The sequence below is a fragment of the Chiloscyllium plagiosum genome, unplaced genomic scaffold (assembly GCF_037043375.1).
Source record: "Chiloscyllium plagiosum isolate Xiang-an unplaced genomic scaffold, Cpla_swu_hap1 HiC_scaffold_34, whole genome shotgun sequence".
NCBI lineage: Eukaryota > Metazoa > Chordata > Chondrichthyes > Orectolobiformes > Hemiscylliidae > Chiloscyllium > Chiloscyllium plagiosum.
The window spans coordinates 31,961,804-31,987,104 of NW_028270172.1; the positions used below are offsets into that span (position 1 = coordinate 31,961,804).

Below are 25,301 nucleotides of genomic sequence, written 5' to 3' on the forward strand. Positions count from 1 at the left end.
TGTTTTATACATGTATTATTCATCCTCTACTACTGACTAAGAGGACATCTTGATGACAACCAATCTTTAGCATTTCTTCTTACTCTTTAGAACTGACTAATCCAGCAACAGTTCATGTAACAACATTCAATTTTTCTTCATTTTGCTGTCTCCTTCAAAAGGAAATAAGTAATCATAAGTGTGCATGGCTACAAATGTTTTAACACCTAGGATTATGGAAATATCATCAAACTGTGATTCAATTCCTACTTGCCTGACCAATACATGTTTAACCATTCCTTCTGGAAGTTATTCACTAACATTACTGTAGAATACAGTTGGAACGGGGACTCCAGTAGCTTAAGGAGAAGTCTGGATCCTGCGATAGGATTAGGGTAAGGATTATCACCTGAAGATATCTAGATACAGTCAACAAAAACATAGCATTGCCACATCACCCATATCTCATTCATAATTAATGAATAAAATCCGTATTGTGTGTTAATGTCAGTCTGCATTCTGCAACATCTATCATACAATATACTCCATATTCATAATCACCTGTTTTACTGCAGTGATGTAATTGAATCACTACGATCCCGAGATTGTAAAGCATTTCTGGTGGATTCCTCAACCTGGTATAGCCCTGCACTAGTATTCTTAACCTTGGTTTCTCAATAAAAATGGAGAAAATCTCATGTGTAAATTTACATTTGAACCACTGTACACTACTGATAGTAAATGCAAGTACCCTTATACTCAAGTTATATTTATTTCATTTATTAGTCTCATTTTTTGATGACTGTATTGGAAAGAGGGATCAAAACATTAAGATTTATGAAACAAGTTTTATGGCTTCTGGATAGCTATGATGTTATAATCTGACAACTCTATTCTTCACAGTCCTACTAGAAAACAAAACTGACTTGGTTATTTTGGTTCTTGCTCTGTTTACAGATGCAGAGAAATAGTTGGGGTTTAAGCCACCTGTAATGTAAGATATATGAAGTCCCAAATTTCACAAATGCTGACTTTCAGATGAATATTTTGATGCTTTAAGGAAATTTTGAATTTGTTGCGCAATTCCTTTCTTGAAAAATTGTCAAGAAAACAGCAAATTGCTTGCAGTTAAGCACAATGATTGCCATTATACAAATTATTTACTATGTGTCCTTTCATAGCCCTGATAAAGCAGAAATCTTTCTTTGTATTATATTTTTCCAAGCACTTTATCAATGTATCTAGTTTTGTGGGAGCAAGGCTGAATCTGGTTTTGCACTAGATCTTAGTGTGTAACAATTCCTATGTTTCGATAGGCATATTGCTATTTCTCTGCTGATTAAAATTGGATGTGTGTAAAGCTTCAGATCAGGATTTACTTAGATTGTTACTTATTACACTGCACGTCCATCATTGAGCTACACTGACAGTTCAATTAATTATTTTCCTCCAGACTGCAACCTCAATATCCTTTTCTCATCTATATGGCAAGAAAATGTAGTCACTGTTCTTACATAGGTAAGAGAAGACAGTAATATTTTCTGCTCACTCTTCATCATTACTTTGGTAGATATAAAGCAAATGAAGGATAAGGGATACAGAAAGGGGTGGGACATTTCTCAATTACATGATATACATTTTTCAAAGTCAAAATACCACAGATGCTAGAAATCTGAAATAAAAAGAACTGGAGAAATTCAGCTGGTCTGGCAGCATCCAGGACAGGGACAGAGAAACAATTAACATTTTGAATTGATGTGACCCCTCTTTGGAACTTTGCCTGCATCTTTCTCCTCCATCTCCTCAATAACTGGGAGCAAAAATGAGACTGTCCTCAGGGCAGGTGCAGATGAGAGAATTATGTCCTCCAAATGAATGTTGGCTACAGACAATACCTACTATCTTAGGTATCTAACCAGTCGAGTCCCAAAAATAGAGTCATACAGTACAGAAACAGACCCTTTGGTCCAACTTGTCAGTGCCAACCAGACACCCCTATCTGACCTAGTCCCATTTTCCAGCATTTGGCCCATATCCATCTAAACCCTACCTATTCATATATCCATTCAGATACATTTTTTAATATTATAATTGTATCCACCTCTACCATTTCGTCTAGTAGCATGTTCCATATACACACCATCATCTGCATGATAAAGTTACCTCTCAGGATCTTTTTAAATCTTTCCCCTCTCACATTAAACCTATGCCCTCCAGTTTTGGACTCCCTCAACCTAGGAAAAAGACATTGACTATTCACCCTGTCTATGCTCCTCATGATTTTATAAATCTCTATAAGGTCACCCCTCAGCCTCCGATGCTCCAGGTAAATAAGCCAAGCTTATTCAATCTCCTCCTATAACTCAAACCCTCAAGTCCTGGCAACATCCTTGTAAATCTTTTCTGTATTTTCTCAAGTTTAACAATATCATTGCCATAAAAGGGCATCCAGAATTGTGTGCAGTATTCTAAAAGTGGCCTCACCAATGTCCTGTACAGCCACAACATGATGTCCCATACTCAGTGCTCTGACCAATGGAGGCAAGTGTGTCAAATGGTGTCTTCACCACCCTTTCCACCTGTGACTCCACTTTCAAGGAACCATGCAACTGCACCCTTAGGTCTCATTGTTTGGCAACACTCCCAGACCCTATCATTAACTGTGTACGTCTTGCCTTGATTTTCCTTGCCAAAATGACACACCTCACATTTATCTAAGTTATACCTCATCTGCCACTCCTCAGCCCATTGGCTCATTTGATCAAGGTCCCAATGTATCCTGAGATCATCTTCTTCACTGTATACTACACTACCTACTTTTAGGTCATCTGCAAACTCCAAATGCTTCCTTTATTCACATCTAAATCATTTATATAAATGATGAAAAGCACCGATCCTTGTGGCGCACTGCTGGTCACAGGCCTTCAGTCTGAAAAGCAATCTTCTACCACCACCCTTTCTCTCCCACCTTCAAGCCAATTTTGTATCAAATTGACTAGCTTTCTTTGGATCCTATGTGATCTAAGCTTACTAACTAGTCTACCATTCAGAACTTTGTTGAACACTTTTCTGAAATCCATATAGACAACAGTACCACTCTGCCTTCATCAAAACTCTTTGTCACTTCTTCAATGAAGTTAGTGAGACGTGATTTCCCACGCACAAATCCATGTTGACTATCCCGAATCAGTCCCTGCCTTTCCAAGTACATTGAATCCTGTCTCTCACAATCCCTTCCAACAACTTGCCCACCACTGATGTACGGCTCACTGTTCACCAACCTCCAGTCATCCGGCACCTCACCTGTGGCTGTGATGATACAAATGTCATAGAGTCACACAGCACGGAAACAGGCCCTTCAGCCCAACTCATCCATGCCTACCAGATATCCTAAATTAATCTAGTCCCATTTGCCATCACTTGGCCTATATCTCTCTAAACCCTTCCTATTCATGTACTCATCCAGATGCCTGTTAAATGCTGTAATTGTATCAGCCTCCAATACTTCCTCTGGCAGCTCATTTCATACATGCACCACTCTCTGTGTGAAAAGGTTGCCCCTTAGGTCCCTTTTAAATCTTTCCCCTCTCACCATAAACATAAGCCTTTAAGTTCCAGGCTCCCACATCCCGGGATAAAGACCTTAGCTATTCACCCTATACATGCCCGCCCCCCTCACAGAACCTGGATCTTGCCTTCTCTGTAAGTGCAGCACTCAGTACCAGTCTGGGTGTCAGAGCCAGGTCAATTAGCACTGGGCTGGAAATGAAGCTTGGGTCTCTCCTTCTCTTGGCACCCATGCTGGGTTGAGATCTGGCCTTGATCTGAGCTAACTCAACACTAGGCTGGAAATGAAGCTTGGGTCTTTCCTTCTCTTAGCACCAGGACTGAGTTGAGATCCGACCTCTATCCGAGCTAACTCAGCACTAGGTCAGAAATAAAGCCCGGGTCTTTCCTTCTCTTGGCACCCACTCTGGGTTGAGATCTGGCCTCGATCCCAGCTAACTCAGCATTAAGCTGGAAATGACGCCTGGTTCTTTCCTTCTCTCGGCACACATACTGGATTGAAATCTGGCCTTGATCTGAGCTAACTCAGCACTAGACCAGATATGAAGCCTGGGTCTTTCCTTCCCTCAGCACCCAGACTGGGTTGAGATCTGGCCTTGATCCGAGCTAACTTAGCCCTAGGCCAGATATGAATCCTGGGACTTTCCTTCCCTATGTGTGCAAGATTTGGCGATATACAAGCTCACTCAGTGCCAGGCCAGAAGACAAAAGCATGGCCTTTTCTTAAGATAAAGCAAAAAGCTGTGGATGCTGGAGGTCAGAAACAAGGAGAGAAAATACTGGAGAAACTCAGCAGGGCGTGGCAACATCTGTGAAGAGAGAGTGAAAGCAGAGTTTCAGGTCCAGTTACCCTTCCTCAGACCAACTATCTCAGCAGGTGGCCCAGCAATCTCTTCCCTAGCTTCCCATAAAGTTCTGGGAAATACTTATTAAGTCCCGAGGATTATCTACCTTGATGCATTTTAAGACCTCCAGCACTTCCTGGTTTGTAATATGAACTCTTTTCAAGACATCACTATTTATTTCCCTAAGTTCCCTATCTTCTATGTCCTTCTTTACAGCAAATACTGACACAAAATATTTATTTATTATCTCACCCATTTCCTGCGATTCCACACATAGTGGCCATGTTGATCTTTAAGGGGCCTTATTCTCCCCTAATCACTCTTTTGCCCTTAATTTATTTATAGCATCTCTTTGGATTATCCTTAATCTACTTGCCAAAACTATCTCATTTTGCCTTCCTGATTTTCCTCTTAAGTATAATCCTACTGCCCTTATACTCCTGTATGGATTCACTCAATGCCAGCTGTCTGTACCTGACATATGCCACCTTTTCTTGATCAGAGCTTCAATTTCTCTAGTCCTCCAGCACCCACCAGCCTTGCCTTTCACAGTAACTGGATCATACTGTCTCTGAACTTGTTATCTCATTTTTAAAGGCTTCCCATTTCCCCAACCATCCCTTTACCTCTGAACAGCCTCTCTCAATCAACTTTTGACAACTCCCATCCCATACGTTCAAAATTGGCCTTAATCCAATTTAGAACTTTAATTTTTTGATCAGTTCTATCCTTTTCCGTAACAACTTTAAAAACCATTATGATCACTTGCCTCAAAGTGCTCTGCCACTGACACCTCAGTCACTTGCCCTACCTTATTTCCAGGCCAGGTATTGCTCCTTCTGCAGTACGTAAATCCACATATTGAATATGGAACTTTTCTTGTACGCATGTAACAAATTCCTCTCCGTCCAATCCTTTAACACTCTGACAACCCAAGTCTATTTTTGGAATATTAATATTGTCTACTATTTCAATCCTATTATTCTTACAGATATCTGAGATCTCCTTACATAGTAGCTCCTCAATTTCCCAAAGACTATTGGGGGGGCCTAATATAAAATTCCAACAAAGTGGTCATTCCTTTCTTATTTCTCGGTTCCTCCCATATAACTTCACTGGATGATCTCCCAGGAATGCACTCCTCAAGTACAGCTGTAATGTTACTCCTCACTAAAAACACCACTTCCTCTTCTCTTTTGCCTCTGTTTCTATCCTTCCTATAGCATCTATATCTCAGAACATTAAGCTGGCAGTCATATCCATCTAGGAGAAAGTGAGGACTGCAGATGCTGGAGGTCCCAAGTCCCTCCTCCCTACCTTTTATCTTAGCCTGCTTGGCACACCTTCCTCATTCCTGAAGAAGGGCTTAAGCCCGAAACGTCAATTCTCCTGCTCCTTGGATGCTGCCTGACCTGCTGCGCTTTTCCAGCAACATATTTTTCAGTCATATCCATCTCTCAATCATGTTTCTGTAAAAGCTGATATCCAAGTCTCATTTTCCCAACCATGCCCAAAGTTCATCTACCTTACTTGTCAGGCCTCATGTAGTGAAGTGAATGCAGTTTACCAATCTTACCTCGTTCTCTGCCAAGCTCATGTCAGCCTTGATAATTTGATGCGGAGGTGCCGGTGTTGAACTGGGGTGGACAAAGCTAAAAATCACACAACACCAGGTTTATCTGGTAGTAAAAGCTTTCAGAGTGCTGCTCCTTCATTGGGTAACAATTGGGATGTGTTCATAGGACACCAAATTTATAGTAAAAGATCAAAGTGTCTGCAAATACAAATTCACCCCATAGACTTATAAGCACGCACACACATGTGTGTGTGTGTGTGTGAGAGAGAGAGAAAGGGAGAGAATGTGTGAGTGTGTGGCCCACAGGCATATACTCTGTTTTACTCTGTCACACTCACGCACACTCCCTCTCTCCCTCAAATGCAAACATATAAGTCTATAGGGTGAATTTGCATTTGTAGAGTTCTGGGATTTGCATATTCATGAATTGAGACCTGCAACCATAATCACATTCTAAGTGATTAAAGACTTAATAGCAATCTAGGTTTATTCAATACAACCTTTGTATGATATTTTGATCTTTTACTATAAATCCTGTGTCCTATGATCCTGCCCCACTAGCTACCTGATTAAGGAGCAGAACACCGAAAGCTTATATAAACTCGTTATATAAATTTATATAAACAAATAAACCTATATCTTGGTGTGTGATTTTAACTTTGACAATTTGACTTGCTCCCCTTATCTACTATATCAGCCTTAGTCTTTTCTCTTTTCTCACGAACACTTTGGTTCCCACCAACTACAACCCGCTCTCCCCAGTCTCCACCCCTTACTAGTTTAAAGCCTTCTGAGTAGCATGAGCAAATTATCCTGCAAGGTTATTGGTCTTTTTCCAATTCAGGTGGAATTCATCCCTCTTGTATAGGTTATTTCTACCCATGAAGAGATCACAAAGGTCCAAAAATGTGAATCCTAGCTCCCGCAAAGGCTGCTCAGCCTTGCATTCATCTGCTCTATCCTCCTATTTCTACTCTCACTGGTAGTCCAGGTATTACTGCCCTTGAAGACTTACTTTTTAACCTCCTGCCTAGTTTCCTTTGTTCTCTCTGCATAATCTCATCCCTTTCCCTAATTATGCCATTGGTACCAACATGCACCACAACCTCCTTTCAGAATATTCTGCACCCTGTCCGAGACATCCTTGTTCTTGGCACCATGGAGGCAACACACCATCCTGATGTCTTGCAGATGGCTGCAGAACTATCTGTCTGTGGTCCAGATGAGAGAGTTCCCTAGTGCAATTGATCACTTGGATCCTGACATATCCGTCATTATAGTAGAACCAGTCATGGTAACAGAAACCTGGTTGTCAGTGCTACACTCCCCTGTGAGGCCAATTTCCCCTTATAATATGTAAAACGGCATCTCTGTTTGAGATGGGTACAGCCACAGAAGAGTCCTGCACTACCTAGCCACCTCTCCTACCATTCCTAGCGGCTAACTATCTGCCTGATTGTAGCTGTGGTGTCTCCATCTGCCTGAAAGTGCCTTCCATCACATACCCTTGATCTTGTAAACTTGTCATTGCTTCTAATGCCGCTCTAACTGATCCATGTGGTCCAATAGGATTTACAACCAAACACAGTTCCTGCAGACATAGTCTCCAGGAACATTCAAATTCTCCCTGATCTCTCACACCTGACAGGAAAAGCATATCACCCGACTAAAAATCATCATTGTCCCTTTAACAATCTTGTTTATTGTATAATGTTCAAGTGGTTTTGATTTTAATAGTACCCAGAGTAGGAGATTTTTAAATTTGTTGTTATACTGATAGCTTACTGGTACACTTAAATAGACTTCCAAAGTCTGTCAGAGCTATGACATTCCCTACAGATAGATTGTTTGAATAGCACTTAAATATTGTATACATCACTATAAGATTTTCTAGAAGTCATAAAAACATGGAAAGTAGGTCAAGATTAGGCCATTCGCGCCTTCGAGCCTGTTGTTCCTGCTTTCTCCCCACACCATTTGATGCCTTTAATCCTAAGAATTATATCTAACTTCTTCTTCAAAACAGTCAATGTTTTGGCCTTGACCACTTTCTGTGGCAGAGAATTCTATAAGCTCACCACTTTCTGGGTAAAGAAACTTTTCCTCATCTCAGTCCTAAGTCCTTATCCTTAAACTATGACTTTAACTGAATGTAAAGGCATTAATACTCCAAAATTCAGGTCTGACTGATCCATTCAGAGAAGAATGTCACACCAACTTGTGGCTTGTCGGTGATAAAGGCGCTGCAGCCTTCCATGCACAATGGAGAGGTAATGGCATGGTAGTAATGTTAATGTTCTAGGTACATGGCATCAAGACCGATGGTAAAATGAATTGAAATTATTTACCAATAAATATCTGGAATTAAATGTAAGTCTAATGGCAACCATTAACCATTGTGTCCCTGATTCCCAAATATGCTTTAGGGAAAGATATCCGTTGTCTTTACCTGATTTAGGCTACGTGCAACTTCGGACCCATAACAATGTGGTTGACTTTTAATTGTCCTCTAAAATGACCTAAAGGGTCAATCCATTAAAGGACAATTAAGCATTTGCAACAAATGCTAGCCTTACCAAACACACTGATGTCATGTACAAAAACTTTGAAAAGTACTTTCTTTGCCAAACATAGGTCCCAAAGATGAGAAAGCCTTCTGGGATATATTTGCAGCACTCGTGGAGGATGTTCAATAGAAAACCCAGGAAACAGGAGCTGAATCTCAGGTTGGTTTGGTTAAGTGTCAATTCTGAGGAGAAAGTGAGTACTGCAGATGCTGGAGATGAGAGTGTAGCCCTGGAAAAGCACAGCTGGTCAGGCAGCATCCGAGGAGCAGGAGAATCAACATTTCGGGCATAAGCCCTTCAAGGCATTGCCCCTCACTGGCAACATAACGGCATAGTGGCTACTAAGCCACACGACTCACAGCACATAGCCTACATGGCTGACATTGCCTCTCAGATCTAACCCCATACTCGCAACCTAATTGCTATTTAACCACCAGGCTATACAGTTTGGCTGTCCTTAGCTACATCCCATTTAAACAGTCTCTCTTAATCACTGCTATGCTGTCCCCAGTATACAGACACATATTATCATTGCTTTTTAGGGAAACATTATATACAGCCAAGCAATTGGATAAGGGAAAGATAGTTTTTATTTATAGCCAAACAAAGCAAACACAATAAAATGAATAGAGACTGCAGTTTGCCCCACAGTGCAAACCAGATGCTGGCACGATGACCAATGACTATTTTACATTCCATAATAGTCTGTTTTACATTCCATAAAACTTGCAGCTAATGGAACTGGGAGTCAATCGGCTCTTGTCTGGCTTGTAGCACCAACAAGGCTGAGCCCTGTCATGCATTAGGAAAGTTTCCTCCTTCCCAAAGTTCTCGTCGTCCGCCTGGAAAAGCTGTTCCTGTTCTCCCAGTTTGTCTGTATCCAGCACAATGCCTCATTGCTTGTTCCAATTATACACAGCAGAATATACCAGGATGATAGACTGTAATGGAGCATGCCCAGATAAGTCTAACTAGACATAACGTGACAATTGGTGAAGCGATAATCTCCATCTTCCATTGTATCCTTGCAAGTTTCCCAAGTTACATGATGCTTTTGGCCAGCATTTGCTATTCTTTAAGTCAATGCTGCTAACTTTTGCAACATGCCAGTGTTCAATTTTCAAGGGTCATTGGCATGATGCAAATTGCCATTTCCCAGCACTTAAACTCTTAAACACATTCACTCTGTATGCATTACCAATGGAGGATGAAATTATAGCAAATTAAATATAGCTGGAGTTTGCAAGTGCACATTTAATAGATTTTCCCTTTCAATGCCTTAGCATCCAGCAAACATGGATCATGTGGTTTTGCTCATCAAATTAACACTTGCCTTGCCCATCCTGGATATTATCCCAGCCAATTTTCAGCTGTAGCTAATGTCTAGTGAACAAGTGGTGACAAAGAATGCAATTCACAGTGCACACCAGCCTCCACATCCTATTTGTCTTGCACTATCACAAAAAGTAATTTCCACCCATCCCCCCAATGTGCAGTCCCATCACATTGCACTTCACCTCTAGCTTTCCTCCTGTCCCCTGTACTCCGACATCACATTTTATTGATATTCAGTGTGGTTCTGAAGGACACCATTTTGACTGGGACAACACATCCATCCTAGGACAAGCCAAACAGAGACACGCACGAGAATTCCTAGAAGTATGGCATTCAAACCAGAATTCTATCAACAAACACATTGACTTGGATACCATCCCCTAAGAAAAAGAACAGGAAATAACGTCACCATAGGAAATGATGTCACTACAAGGAAACCTAAAGACATAAATAGAAAGTGGGCCATACTACCAGTGTTTCATTCGGAGGCTCACTGATGATGTTACCTTGTATGGTGACGAAACATCTGAAATCAAACCTTCCAGCTCAGCGAGCAAACCTGCATCCACATCCTTTGCCTGGGCTATTGACTGATTCCTCAGAATGGCTCAGAGCTACAGTGTCTCTGAGGACCTGCCGATACTAAAAAAACATAGCTTTTAATGAAGATGTGCAGCTTAATTTTGTTTTTTTGCAGGAGAAATGGGTATATAATACCCACAAAGTTCCCAGGCAGGAGGAAAAATTCAGTGCCTGTGAGCTACTTCCACCATGGAAGAGGGAGGCAGGGAAATCATCAAAGTTTTTAATGAAATGTGGGACAGGGCAACAAAGGACTCCTGGAGGGAGATCAGAAGTAGAGAATGCTAACCTTTCATTGAAAGGGCTGCATTTCCCTACACACTGTCTGATAGCATGCAGAATCTCTGTTCTCAAAGAGTAATTCACATGACCGCTTGTGTTTCCCCGATGTCAATGCTTCGAGATCATCCTCCACAACATAATAAGATAAAAATATGACAGTACAAGTTCAGACAAGCACACTCTCTACCAATGCAGATACAGTCATTTCAGTGGATCCTTGAGTGTGAATAGATAAAATTGCACAAAATGTGCTCATGATGCCGTCTCCTCTACATTGGCAAGATTGGATGCAGACTGGATGACCACTTTGCAGAAAATCTCCACTCTGTCAATAAGAATGGCCCTGATCTTCTTGCTTGCCATTTCAATATACCATCTTGTTCTCATGCTAACACTTCCATCCTAGACCTGCTACAGTGTTCCAGCAAGCTGGAGAAATAGTACCTAATTTTTCACCTGGGCACTTGGCAGGCTTTCTGATTCAGCATTGAGTTCAACAAGGTCAGAGCTGTTCTCCATTTTCATTATACTTCCTCCACACCCCCCGCATTCCATAAGAGTTTTGATGCCATTAGTTTTATCTCTGCAGAGCTGACCTATTTTCTATTCTTCAAAAGTATTTCACATTTATTTCATATCTTCATCTCTCCTTTACTACACTTAGCACTTCTTTTTTCTTTGTTCTAGGATCTCTCACCATTCCACTCATTTCTCCTCTTCCTTTGTCAACAGCATAAATACCATTATTCTCCAGCCCCTTTCAATTCTGAAGAAATCATTGGACTTGAAATATCAACCCTGTTTCTCTTGTCACAAATGTTCCCAAACCTACTGAGTTTCTCCAGCATGTTTTGTTTTTTTTTCAATTTTTGACTTTTCCATTCCAAGGAATATAACATGATAACATTGCAATACCTCAGCAACCCAAATTTTTTTCAAATCCTTCTATCGCTTCCTGCTTCCTTCACATAATTATTTTAAAGACTATGCATTTATGAACACAAGGCACAGCCTATTAAAGAACAACTGGTCAGAGAACCAGTATAAAAGATTTCATAGGGCTTCCTAGACTCATGGTGGAACCCAAATTGAAGGCAGAATCTGTTGAGATGAGGTATGTTGGCATAAGAAATTTGTTTCACACCGTCAACAGTGGAAACCTGTGATTATACAGAATTGGCATAAATGTTTTCAACTCCTGTGAACGTAGATGAATGTTTGGATTGCAAGAAACTGCAAATTTTAAGAAAATGCAAATGATGAGATCATGCTAATAAGCAGTATACTTCTTGATGAATGCTCAACTGATATAATTCAGGCTGCAATAATGCTTGGTGAGTATACAGTGATGACCAACTTGAGCTTGATGCCAAATACTGAGAAAATCCAAGTTCAAGTAGAACATTTTATTCTTGCATTTTTCCAGGAAGAATCATGAGTACCAGGGACAAAGATCATGTTGAGTTTGAAAGCAATTCTCAATTATTATGACTGAAGAACTGAGCATGTTGATTTCTTCAATAAGCTAATTGCTATGGGCAAATGAAAGTATTCAACCTAAGTAACAAGTTGAAGTAAAGAATCTACACACTTCAACACATATTTTTCTGCAGAATGAGAATAAAAGTCTACCTAACTTAATTGCTATAGCCCCATGGAAACCACTGCTAAGATGGGATGACCAATGTCCGTAGATTCAGGACACAGTCAAGAAACAATTCCATACAATCGAGCAATTGCTTGTTTGCCAACTGAGAAAACATACCTTCGGTGAAGGAAATCCAAGAAATAAGAGATCCTCCAGATTTAAGGGACTTACAGTCCTCATACTGTTGAGAACAGAATCATAGTCAACAAACGTCAACCCAGAGTCTACCAATGATCCAAGTTCAAAACACAATTTCAAAACACACTGAGAAGATAGGGTAGTGGCATACATAATCATCAAAAACTTATAATGTGAATGGGAAAAAAGCTTGAGAGAAGCTGTTGCATTAGGATGTAAAAGTCTTTAAGGGTGAATACTGAGGAGTACATTAATTATTGTCCAATATGATGCTGCCACATGTACCCAGGTAGGAGAGCAGCTTGTACTTAGTTGCTATCATGCAATAAACTACACCTTGTTTCCAACAAGTGCCCCTTCTCTTTAGGTTACCAGGTGCTTTTTACACTAACACAGTAGTGATCCCTACCAGGAAAGAGGATTGCTGTTGTGGTTCTGTTCGCCGAGCTGGGAATTTGTGTCGCAGACGTTTCGTCCCCTGTTTAGGTGACATCCTCAGTGCTTGGGAGCCTCCTGTGAAGCGCTTCTGTAATGTTTCCTCCAGCATTTATAGTGGTTTGTCTCTGCCGCTTCTGGTTGTCAGTTCCAGCTGTCCACTGCAGCGGCCGGTATATTGGGTCCAGGTCGATGTGTTTGTTGATAAAATCTGTGGATGAGTGCCATGCCTCTAGGAATTCCCTGGTTGTTCTCTGTTTGGCTTGTCCTATAATAGTAGTGTTGTCCCAGTCGAACTCATGTTGCTTGTCATCTGCGTGTGTGGCTACTAAGGATAGCTGGTCATGTCGTTTCGTGGCTAGTTGGTGTTCATGGATACAGATCGTTAGCTGTCTTCCTGTTTGTCCTATGTAGTGTTTTATGCAGTCCTTGCATGGGATTTTGTACACTACGTTGGTTTTGCTCATGCTGGGTATCAGGTCCTTTGTCCTGGTGAGTTGTTGTCTGAGAGTGGCTGTTGGTTGTGTGCTGTTATGAGTCCTAGTGGTCGTAGTAGTCTGGCTGTCAGTTCAGAAATGTTCTTGATATATGGTAGCGTGGCTAGTCCTTTGGGTTGTGGCATGTCCTCATTCCGTTGTCTTTCCCTTAGGCACTACTATTATAGGACAAAATTGAAAGGGTTCAGAAAAGATTTACAAGGATGTTGCCAGGGTTGTAGGATCTGAGCTACAGGGAGAGGCTGAAGAGGCTGGGGCTGTTTTTCCTGGAGCGTCGGAGGCTGAGGGGTGACCTTATAGAGGTTTACAAAATTATGAGGGGCATGGATAGGATAAATAGACAAAGTCTTTCCCTGGGGTTGGGGAGTCCAGAACTAGAGGACATAGGTTTAGGGTGAGAGGGGAAAGATATAAAAGAGATCTGAGGGGCAACGTTTTCACGTAGAGGGTGGTAGGTGTATGGAATGAGCTGCCAGAGGATGTGGTGGAGGCTGGTACAATTGCAACATTTAAGAGGCATTTGGATGGGTATGTGAATAGGAAGGGTTTGGAGGGATATGGGCTGGGTGCTGGCAGGTGGGACTAGATTGGGTTGGGATATCTGGTCGGCATGGATGGGTTGGACCGAAGTGTCTGTTTCCATGCTGTACATTTCTATGACTCAATGACTCTATACCCTACACACGTACTCTATAGTTAAAGTTTAAATTCGTAAAACAAAATCTACCCTCTGAGTAAAAACATTTCTCCTCATTTCAGTCCTAAATGGCATCCCCCTTATGGTTAAGTTATGCCTCCTGGTTCTAGTCTCTCAATCAGAATGCATCCACCCTGACTATCCTTTTAAGTGTTGTGCATGTTTTAATTAGATCATCTTATTCTTCAAACATTTTAGAGATTACATGTGCAGTTTGCCAAATTTATCATCATAAGAGAGTCCCACTATCCCAGGACAAGTCTAGTCAACCTTTTACGCACTATCCCTATCACAATGATACCTTTGAGATTACAACTGCACACAGTACTTCAAATCTAGTCTAACCAAACTCCTATACAATGGAAGCAAAACTTCGCTACTTCTGTAATCAAATCCTTTTGCGATAAAGGCTAACATTTCATTAGCTTTCTTATTGATGTAATGAAATTGCGTGTTAGCTTTCAGCTGCCAGAGGAAGTGGTGGAGGCTGGTACAATTGCAACATTTAAAAGGAATTTGGGTGGGTATATGAATAGGAAGGGTTTGGAGGGATATGGGCCGGGTGCTTGCAGGTGGGACTAGATTGTGTTGGGATGACTGGTCAGCATGGACAGGTTGCACTGAAGGGTTTGTTTCCATTCTGTACATCTCTATGACTCTATGACTCAATGACTCTATACCCTACACACGTACTCTATAGTTAAAGTTTAAATTCGTAAAACAAAATCTACCCTCTGAGTAAAAACATTTCTCCTCATTTCAGTCCTAAATGGCATCCCCCTTGTGGTTAAGTTATGCCTCCTGGTTCTAGACTCTCAATCAGAATGCATTCACCCTGACTATCCTTTTAAGTGTTGTGCATGTTTTAATTAGATCATCTTATTCTTCAAACATTTTAGAGATTACATGTGCAGTTTGCCAAATTTATCATCATAAGAGAGTCCCACTATCCCAGGACAAGTCTAGTCAACCTTTTACGCACTATCCCTATCACAATGATACCTTTGAGATTACAACTGCACACAGTACTTCAAATCTAGTCTAACCAAACTCCTATACAATGGAAGCAAAACTTCGCTACTTCTGTAATCAAATCCTTTTGCGATAAAGGCTAACATTTCATTAGCTTTCTTATTGATGTAATGAAATTGTGTGTTAGCTTTCAGCTGCCAGAGGAAGTGGTGGAGGCTGGTACAATTGCAACATTTAAAAGGAATTTGGGTGTGTATATGAATAGGAAGGGTTTGGAGGGATATGGGCCGGGTGCTTGCAGGTGGGACTAGATTGTGTTGGGATAACTGGTCAGCATGGACAGGTTGGACTGAAGGGTTTGTTTCCATTCTGTACATCTCTATGCCTCTATGACTATGACTATATTAACAAACACACCCAAGTCCCTTTGCACATCTACACTTTTGAATCTTTTACCATTTTAGAAATACTCTGCATATCTTCTCTTCCTTCCAAAGTTTATAACCTCACATTTTACATTATATTTCATCTGCTGTGTAATTACACAATTACTATTCTTGCATATATCCTGTGAAAACATTTTACATCTTCCTCACAATTCACTTTCTTGCTTAGGTATAAGTCTGGAAATATTGCATTTGGTCCCCAGCTCCAAATCACTGATATATATTATGAACAATTGGATCCCAAGCATTAATCCTTGCGGTACCCCACTAGTCACAGTTTGCTAACATGAAAATGATCCCTTTATTCCTACTCTCTATTTTTGGATATTAGCTAATCCTTAGTCCATGCAAGTACATGTCCTGAAGAAGGGCTCATGCCTGAAACATCGATTCTCCTGCTCCTTGGATGCTGCCTGACCTGCTGCGCTTTTCCAGCAACACATTTTCAGCTCTGATCTCCAGCATCTGCAGTTCTCACTTTCTCCTCCAAGTACATTACCTACTCAACCATGTACTTTAATTTGGCTAACCCAGCTCCTGTGGGGAACCTTATCAAACGTCTTCTGTAAATCCAAATACATTAATTCTTCAACTCCCTTTATCAATTTTGTTAGTAACCTACTCAAAGAACTCCACGTTTGCCAAACATGGTTTTCCATTTGCAAATCCATACTAGCCCAATCAGAACATTTTTATCTAAGTGTCCTTAATGATAGGTTCCAGAATTTTCCCTGCTGATGTAAGTCTTTTAGGTCTATAGTTCCCTGTTTTCATGTTTTCCCCTGCCTCTTTCTTAAATAGTGGGGTGGCATTTGCAAGCATCCAAACTGCAAAAATTATTCCAAAATCTATGGAGTGTTTTGGAAGATAATCTCTAGAGTATTGACTATCTGTATAGCCATTTCCTTCAACACTCTGGGAAGTAGATTATCAGATCCCAGGGACCTATCAAATTTATTAACTTGACAAGTCAAACGTTCTAACTAATTTACTTCATTCAATTCCTTATTCTCCCTCATAACTTGGATCTCTAATTCTAAGAGATTTAATGTATCTCACTTAGTGAAAACAGAAACAAAGTAATTGTTTAGTTTCTCTTCCATTTCTCTCTTCCAATCTCTTCAATCATGCAGAAGGTAAACATATGTAACAATAGGTTCAAAAACAGCTTCTTCCCTGCTACTATTAGACTGCTGAAAGGATCTCTCTAATTTCAAAATTAATATTGATATTGTTTTTATACACCTTCTATGCAGCTGTAATGTTGTATGCGTTGCTGTGTCAAAAAACCCTATGGTTTGTATGTCCTTGTATGTTATGATCTTCCTGTACAGCACACAGTATAATTTCAATTGTACTTAGATACATGTGAAAACGATAAATCAAATCAAATCAAATCAAATTCCCCTTTATAACGTTCATCTTTGCCAGAATTTCTTTCTGATATAACTTTAGAAGGTTTTACAGCCCATTTTTATGCTTTTGCTCGATTGCATTCATAATCTATCTTTCTTTATCACTTTTTAGAATCTTCTTTGCTGTATTCCAAAGATTTCCTCATTCTCAGATTTATTACTAATTCTGGTCATTTTTCAGCCTTTTGTTTTAGTCTTGAACAAACTTAATTTCCTTTGTCAGTTTTTGTTTAATGTCCTTTTTGAGATTTTGGACCTTGGTCCTTGTCAGATGACCATCCAGTTTTATTCCTCTTTGGACTTTTCTGTCATTAGTCAGAAAAACTGGATGCCTTGTTCGGCTATTATGAAGGCAAATTAGGCTTTATGCTTGCAAATGTCACCCCACTATTTAAGAAAGGGGCAGGGGAAGAAACAGGAAAACACGGAACTATCGACCTATCAGACTTACATCAGCAGGGAAATATCAGGAATCTATCATAAAGGACACTTAGATAAAAATGTTCTGATTGGTGCTCTGGGTCTGGCCTCACATATAGCCACTCCATTTAATGAAAAAAAATCATTTCCTATAGGATAATAGTGACAATAACAATCATATAATAACTATCAGGGATAGTTTCATTGCACCATTATTGAGTCTAGCCTTCAATTTCATTAATAAACTGAACAAATTGATCAAATTTAAATTCCAACAGTTGCTCTAGTTGGACCTGAACCCATATCCCGAGAGCAATACCAGCAATCCCCAACATGATCTTGTGTATCTTGCATAGACACTACCAGTGGGAATTCTCTAGCATCCAATGTGTACTTCTGAAGTGTTCCAAGTCTCACTGTAACTGGAAGGGTGGTGAAAACAAGACATTATAGCCTAAAGAATATGTCCTCAAATGGAGATCTGTTGAAGCCCAAGTCGTGCCATCTTTGGATGACTGTGCTGGCTATCTTCTGCTGATTCTAAACTGGCCATCCTCTTCAGTAGTGTCCTTATGAGAAAGGTAGCTGGGAGTGAGGGTAGCACGCATTCAACAATTTCAAAAGTCTCTTTATCAATAAAAATAACTAAAGGTGTATTTATTTACACAGGACAGGAAACCCAGAGGATTTTCACTTTGTAGATACTGATTGAACAATCAAGTCTTTGAATGCTGAGTTGAAAGGGTTTTGGGTAGACTGTATGCTTCTTGCTGTGTGGATCACAGCTTCACAGTTGTTGAGTTTTGAATAAACTGATATGTCATCTTAGTCTTGACTCTCACCCAGTTGAGGTTAAAAACCTTCCCATCAGGTCAAAACTCAGTCATGATGACTTGCAGATGAAGACAATGGGAGGGGGTTCTGCCTGTAGGAAAACTGTCATGTAAACCCTGGACCCTGGCAGCCTCCAAGCAGGCTCAGGAGGGCCCTCCTATTTGTGTGTTTTTTTGTTCCCACCTCACTCCATTTTCAAACCCATTGACAAATTTCCCTCACTCCCCCCATTGTCCTAGAATTCCAGCCACAGTGCAAGTGAGTCTAGAAGTAAATATTTGCCCATATTTAATTTTTAAGTCATGCTTTATTTTGCATAAGCAACTTTTTAAAACATCAAGATCTGATACCAGACAAGTAAGGTGCGATAAGCCTCATGGTGTGACTAAAACAAATTGCTGCCATTGTAATCAGTCACAAACTTCCTTGTCATTGTCACAGATGGCGATTATAATAATTTGATATTAACAACAAGATGAATACTAGAGTTCCATGACAACGTGTATTTATATTAAAATTATCAATATGCTCGGTTGTGAAATACCAAAGAAATTTTGAAATTCAAAATCAATGATGACATCAACTGTAACAAAGAGAGCATGTTGTATATCATCCTTAAGGTGTGGTGTGTCCAAGTTTACTTTGTTAAAATACTATAATGTTCAAAAATATATGTTGTCTACATAACTTTAATTAATATAGAATCCATAAGAAATCTCCTAACTTGCAGTGATGTTGTAAGTCGTAAAGACAATATTACAGGGATGTTGCTCAGAACTCCAGATTAACAAGTGCAACTATTGTAAAAGATCATTGTAAATAGTGTAGGGTGGTATAAGACTGACTTACTTGTTCAGAATTAATGTTTTAGCCTCGGAATCTTTCACAGGGTCTCTGAAGGTTACATTTTGATTCACTTTAGTAGAGATAGCTTTCTTTCCTCGTGACTTTGTATTTCTAAGAAGTTCTTTTTTTTCTAACTTCTGGAACTCGTCAAGAGGAACCAGATCTGCAGATAGAATTTTAATTGGTTTATGTTATATTGAATTATGTTCAATACCCCATTGTGTATATGCACAGCACATAAATGTGCAACTATTGCAGTTGAGATTTTTAAAATTCATAACCTAATTGGTATAAAAACAAGACTTTTTTTTGGTGTTGACACAATTGAAATATTGGCCAAGATACTGAGACAGAGAGCTCCTGCTTTTCTTTGAAAAATGCCATGGTATCTATCATAGGTTCTGTACTGCCAAATGACAATTTGAGCATTGCTGAAAGGTACATATTTTGTCAAAGCTTTTTGCCTTGCACTCATCAGTAAAAAGTACAAAGTAAAGAATAATGTTTATACAGCTAGATAGCTGAGATGTCTGCTTTCATATTCTCTATTCTAGTTAATTGTTGTGCTGGGAATATCCTATAAGAATGCAAGCATTAATGAATAAGCTACATTGTTTCTTGACAGACTGAGTGCAAATAAGTTCCATTTTGCTTTTCGGTTTATTAGGTAAGATTGAGATATCTGGGGATTTACCTGATTTACTAAGAAATTTGTAAATATTATGGTTAACATTACTGTCGCTTTGACTTTGATATTATGTAGATTTGTCCATCTTTTATAGATTCCAGTTCCTTTAAATATAGTTGCCTCATTAATATCAGCATCAGACAAATAAATGATAATGATGATGGCTTTTGGTACCATCATGTCAACAGAGCCAGACTTTGATTCTTAAACCCTCACAAGGTGATGTCAGTCTCTATAAGACTCTTGGCTGCTCTGGTGACAAGGAGACTTTTCCCAAGATAATTTAGTGAATCACCTAAATGCACCATATCTTGGTTTGACTTTACATGAGATTTCCCTTAGTTTAGCAGTGAAACAGATTTCCTTAAATTATAATAAATGATTGCTAGGTAGTTGTCTAAACGTATAAACAGAGCTGAAAATGTGTTGCTGGAAAAGCGCAGCAGGTCAGTCAGCTTATGCCTGAAACGTCGATTCTCCTGTTCCTTGGATGCTGCCTGACCTGCTGCGCTTTTCCAGCAACACATTTTCAGCTCTGATCTCCAGCATCTGCAGCCCTCACTTTCTCCTAAACGTATAAATATTCAGCTTTCTCAAGCCAGATATTTTTACAAAAATAATTATTCAGTTCCAGCTATGTAACGCAAACTGCAGCAGATAGCCATTTTGAAATTACTGCAGTTGTTGAAGGAAGATTAAAGAGAAGTATTGTATTACTAGCTGCTTATGCCTGCAATACCAATAACAAACATAACTAAGTATCCTTAAACATCATCTCCAGCCAACAAATTTTTGCAACTGGCTGGAATTACTGTTGTTATCATCAGTTTTTCTGTTTTGAGGAATTGATTCAGTTTCTTCAATATTTCAGGTGGAATGGTTAAATCCTGATATTTTGAAAACAATGGAGTATCTATATATTTTATTTGAATTTGAAAGACTTGTTGATTGTATGTATAAGGAATACTACAAGTTGCAGCTGTAAATATATCTCACTAAAAATGTAGGTATTATTCCCAACTGATGATTTCTCAGAGACAAGCATTATTGTATTATTTTCTAGTTGACTGTTAAGAATTTCAAATAGTCTTCAACTTCACCTTTGAATTTTAAAAGGATTATTTATACTTCAGATTTGCAATTTAATTTATTAACCAGTCAAGATGGATAACACACAATTTAAAATCAGGAGTGTATTCTGAAATGTTACTTGATGAACTCATTAGGTATACAAAAAAAACCTTGCAGAATCGTTCCTCAGAAGGTTAAATGTTTTGAGTAGAGTTGATCAAAGTGCATATTCTCCATGAAAAGAATAAGCTTCCTGAGCCATTTTTTTTTTCTCTGAGGGAATGTTCCTACACAAGGCATTGTTTTATTAAGTGAATTCCACAGTTCGAAGAAATGTGTGAAACTATGCTATTATGTTTTGTGTAATCTTTTTTGACTGACATGAAGTTTTTATGCAGCAGATTGAGTGCTTTCATGTTTATACATAGAAGTCTGCTTTACATTCTAGCAATTCTTAAGGATGTTATAGCTGTAACTCTGTGGGGTGATGCTAGTACAAACCTAATTTGTGATTTTTACAGATGGATAGAATTGTTCAGCTTCGCCCTGAAGTGATGAAATTGAGTGTGTAACTGTCCCTGGTTCTCTGGCTATAGTACTCTTGAAGTAGCTTAAATGAAATCCACTCGTGTTACTGGTTGACTTTCTGTTTGATTTTATTTTCTCCATTTTTGTAAAGAATTCTTACTCTATGGTCAAAATTTTCTGGGCCTGCCCAGGGGTGAAAGCTGGGTGGAGGAACCTAACTGGGCAGGTGGCACAAAATCAGTTTTCTGAGGGCAGATTAAAGTTTTGATACTATGATTTCAGAATCTCTCAGTCAGGTCGCTGTTCGTTGGAAACCTCTTATTCATTCGTTAGCATGCCAGCCCAGTGAAACTGCATTTTGTGGCACAATCTTGATAAGCAAAAACAGCAAACACGTGTTCACAAAACCTTCTAAATATATATTAAGCATATAAAGTTAAAAATCACATAACACCAGGTTATAGTCCAACAGGTTTAATTGGAAGCACACTAGCTTTCGGAGCTCCGAAAGCTAGTGTGCTTCCAATTAAACCTGTTGGACTATAACCTGGTGTTGTGTGATTTTTAACTTTGTACACCCCAGTCCAACACCGGCATCTCCGAATTATTAAACATATAAGCAGGGTAGACTTCTTCCTTCAATCTCCAGTGAGCATGAACTTCTTCAGTAACTTGTATCCTTCATAACTAAGCTACCTCTTCATCCAGTGTAAGGGACAAAGCCTGACCGGTTCAACTAGCTTAAACAGTTGTTGCGGGAGTGTGGTGAAGAAGGGAAGGAAGTGTTCCGTTCTTTTTCTAACTTTTTCAACGTCCAATAATTGACTTTAGAAACAGAAAAGAAGTTGATTGGTGAGTAACTGTTAAGTTATGTTTGGCACTTTGCTACTTATCATAATTGCAATAAATAATCTTTAAAGTTACGGTATCAAAGGTCAAGTGTCCAAGTGCAATGCATATCCTTACAGTATGCGGGAAGTCATGGACATACCATAAGTCCTGGATGAACACGTCTGCAGGATATGTCACCAGCTACAGAAGCTTGAGCGCCAGGTTTCAGAGCTCAAACAACTGGAGTCACCGTTGTACCTCCTCAAGCTAGAAAATGATATGGATAGTCTGTTTAGGACAGTGATCACACCACAGTTAGGAGTCTACAAAGAATGAGAAGATGAGTGACCATCCAGCTAACCCAGGCAGACAGCACAGGATTCTCCTGAGTCTATCTTGCTTGGTATTCAGTTTTCCATTTTGATCCTGGTGAGGGCAACTGCTCCTGAAGAGAATGCTGACACAGCCAAGTCTAGGTAACTCAGCTATACAGGAGGGGAGGAAGAAAAGTAGTAAATGGATATTCCCTAGTCATAGAGTCAAGGTTATACAGCATGGACACAGCTCCTTTGGCCCAGCTCATGCGTGCCATCTAGGTGTTACCAGGCTCATATTACTAGATAAGATTAAATTAGATTCCCCAAAGTGTGGTAATAGGCCATTTGACCCAACAAGTCCACCCCGACTCTCCGAAGAGTAACCCACCCAGACCCATTTCCCTCTGACTAATGTACCTAACACTGTGGGCAAATCCATCTGACCTGCACATCTTTGGATTGTGGGAGGAAACTGAAGCATCCGAATGAAACCTACAAAGACACTGGGAGAATGTGCAAACTCCACACAGACTGTTGCCCGAGGCCAGAATCGAACCGGGTCCTTGACCCTGTGAGGCTGCAAAGCTAACCACTGAGCTACCGTGCCGCCCCTGCCTTCTGACTTGCCTTGTCATTTAGCACAGTCACAAAGTCTTGTCATGGTCATCAGCCAGCCTCAAGCAAGTCAAGAAAGATAACCTTCAGTTAATGGGTAGTTGCATAATAGGTCAAGGGCAGCCTCTGATACAAGTCAAGGGCTTGGACATGTCAGACAGCCATTCAGACAGTCAGAGTCAGGATGCTTTCACATAGTTGGTTAATTGAAGAGTTGATGGTAATATCACTGGACTAATAATCCAGGCTATTGTTCTGAAGACATGCATTTCAATCACACCATAGCCAATAATTTGAAATCAATAAAAGGCTAGTCTAATGACAATCATGTAACCGCTACTCTGGAGGCTGAGGAGGAGGTAGAGAGGTGCAATAGAGAAGTAGTCACACTGAAGTTACAGGATAAACGTAGCTAGGTGACCATCAAGTGAGGGAAAGGGAATAGGTAGTTAGTGCAGGGATCATCTGTGGCCATTCCCCTCAATAAGAAGTATACGCTTTGGATACTGTTGGGGGGGGATGACCTACCAGGGGAAAGCCACAACAGCAGGTCTCTGTCACTGAGCCTGGCTCTGTAGCTCAGGAGGGAAGGGGGGAGAATAGGAGAGCGATAGTGATAGGAAATTCAATGGTTAGATGAACAAACAGGAGATTCTGTGGTTGCGAGCAAGACTCCCGGATGGTATGTTCCCTACTGGGTGCCAGAGTCAGGGATGGCTCATATTGAATCTATGGGATTCTTAAGTGGGAGGTGAGTAACCAGAAGTCACGGTGCACATCAATACCAATGACAAAGGTAGGGAAAGGGATGAGGACCTGGAAAGTGAATATAGGGAGTTAGGTTGGAAACTAAAAGGCAGGATGAGCAGAATAGTAATCTCCGGATTGCAACCAGTGCCACGGGCTAGTAAGACTAGGAACAGAGAGCGAGTGTAGCTGAAGATGTGGCTGCAGAACTGGTGTAGGAGGGAAGGCTTCAGATATGTGGATCATTGGGATACCTTCTGGGGAAGGTGGGACCTGTACAAGGAGGACAGGTTGCACCTGAACTGGAGGGACACCAATTTCTTCGGCAGGAGGTTTGCTAGAGCTCTTCGGGAGGGTTAAACTAGTTTGGCAGAGGGCTGGGAACCAAAGCTACGGATCAGCAGATGGGGTAGCTGGTGAATAGGCAAATACAGCATGCAGAGAGTCTGTAAGGATAGACAGTTGATATTGCAAAGTTGCACTAAGTGGGTTGAAGTGTATCTATTGTAACTTAAGAAGTGTCAGAAATAAGGTAGGGATGAACTTAGAGGATGGATCGGTACTTGGAGCTATGAAGTTGTGGCCTTTACGGAGACTTGGATATCGCAGGAATGTTTGTTGGGTGTTCCAAAAGGAATAGGGAGGGAGGTAAAAGGGGTGGGGGAGAGGCATTGCTAATCACAAATAGTATAACAGCTCAAATAGTATAACAGCACAAATAGTATAATAGTATAAATAGTACAAACAGTATAAAAGGGAGATTGTCGAGGAGGGTTTGTCTACTGAGTCATTATGGGTGGAAATCAGGAAAGGAGTAGTCACTTTATTGGGTTTTCTATAGTAGCAATAGAGATAGAGGGGAGCACATTGGGAGGCAATTTTGGTAAAGTGCAGAAGTAATAGGGTTGTTGTCATGGTGACTTCAACTTCCCTAATATTGACTGGAACCTCCTCAGTGCAAAAAGTTTGGATGGTGCCAGACTTTGTTGGGCGTGTGTCCATGTGGTGAAAGGGTTAAAATTGTGTCCCAATACATGTGTGAATCTAACCGAAAATGGAAGGTGTCGCTTAGTCCCGTGTGAATCTTGTTATACACCTTCCCGTGTGAATCTTCTTATCTGTATGTAACCAGAATGGAATGTGTTTTTTAGCCTTGCTCTGCTGTTCACATGAATGTTTATATCTGGAAAAGGGTATATCAGCTGGAGAAGTCTCCAGTTCGGTAGAGTCTGCTCCGGGGTTACGTTTAACCGCCGAGCGTGGGTTGTTGGCAACCGCTCTACGAGAACTGACGGCTCCCAGTTTTGGTAACATGTAGAGTGAGTATAAGCCAGACCCGTTGTAAGTACGAGACTGGTTGTGGGGACACTGCGGGGAATAAAACACTTATATTCTAGCAGACTCGCCTCTTGGCTGTTTGTTC

At 40.3% G+C, this 25,301-nt stretch overlaps 1 protein-coding gene across 6 annotated transcripts in view; it reads right to left on the reverse strand.

The window, feature by feature from the left end:
* Nucleotides 1-25,301, reverse strand: part of LOC122564287 (uncharacterized protein C7orf57) — a 149,647-nt gene that overhangs the window by 8,337 nt on the left and 116,009 nt on the right. For 5 of the 6 annotated variants that reach the window (XM_043718963.2, XM_087978453.1, XM_087978452.1 and 2 more), the window contains one exon: nt 19,085-19,244. The exons of the other annotated variant lie outside the window; for it this stretch is intronic. In XM_043718963.2, the coding sequence (XP_043574898.2) occupies nt 19,085-19,244 (160 nt within the window). The remainder of the gene's footprint in view (nt 1-19,084; nt 19,245-25,301) is intronic. 6 annotated transcript variants of the gene reach the window in all.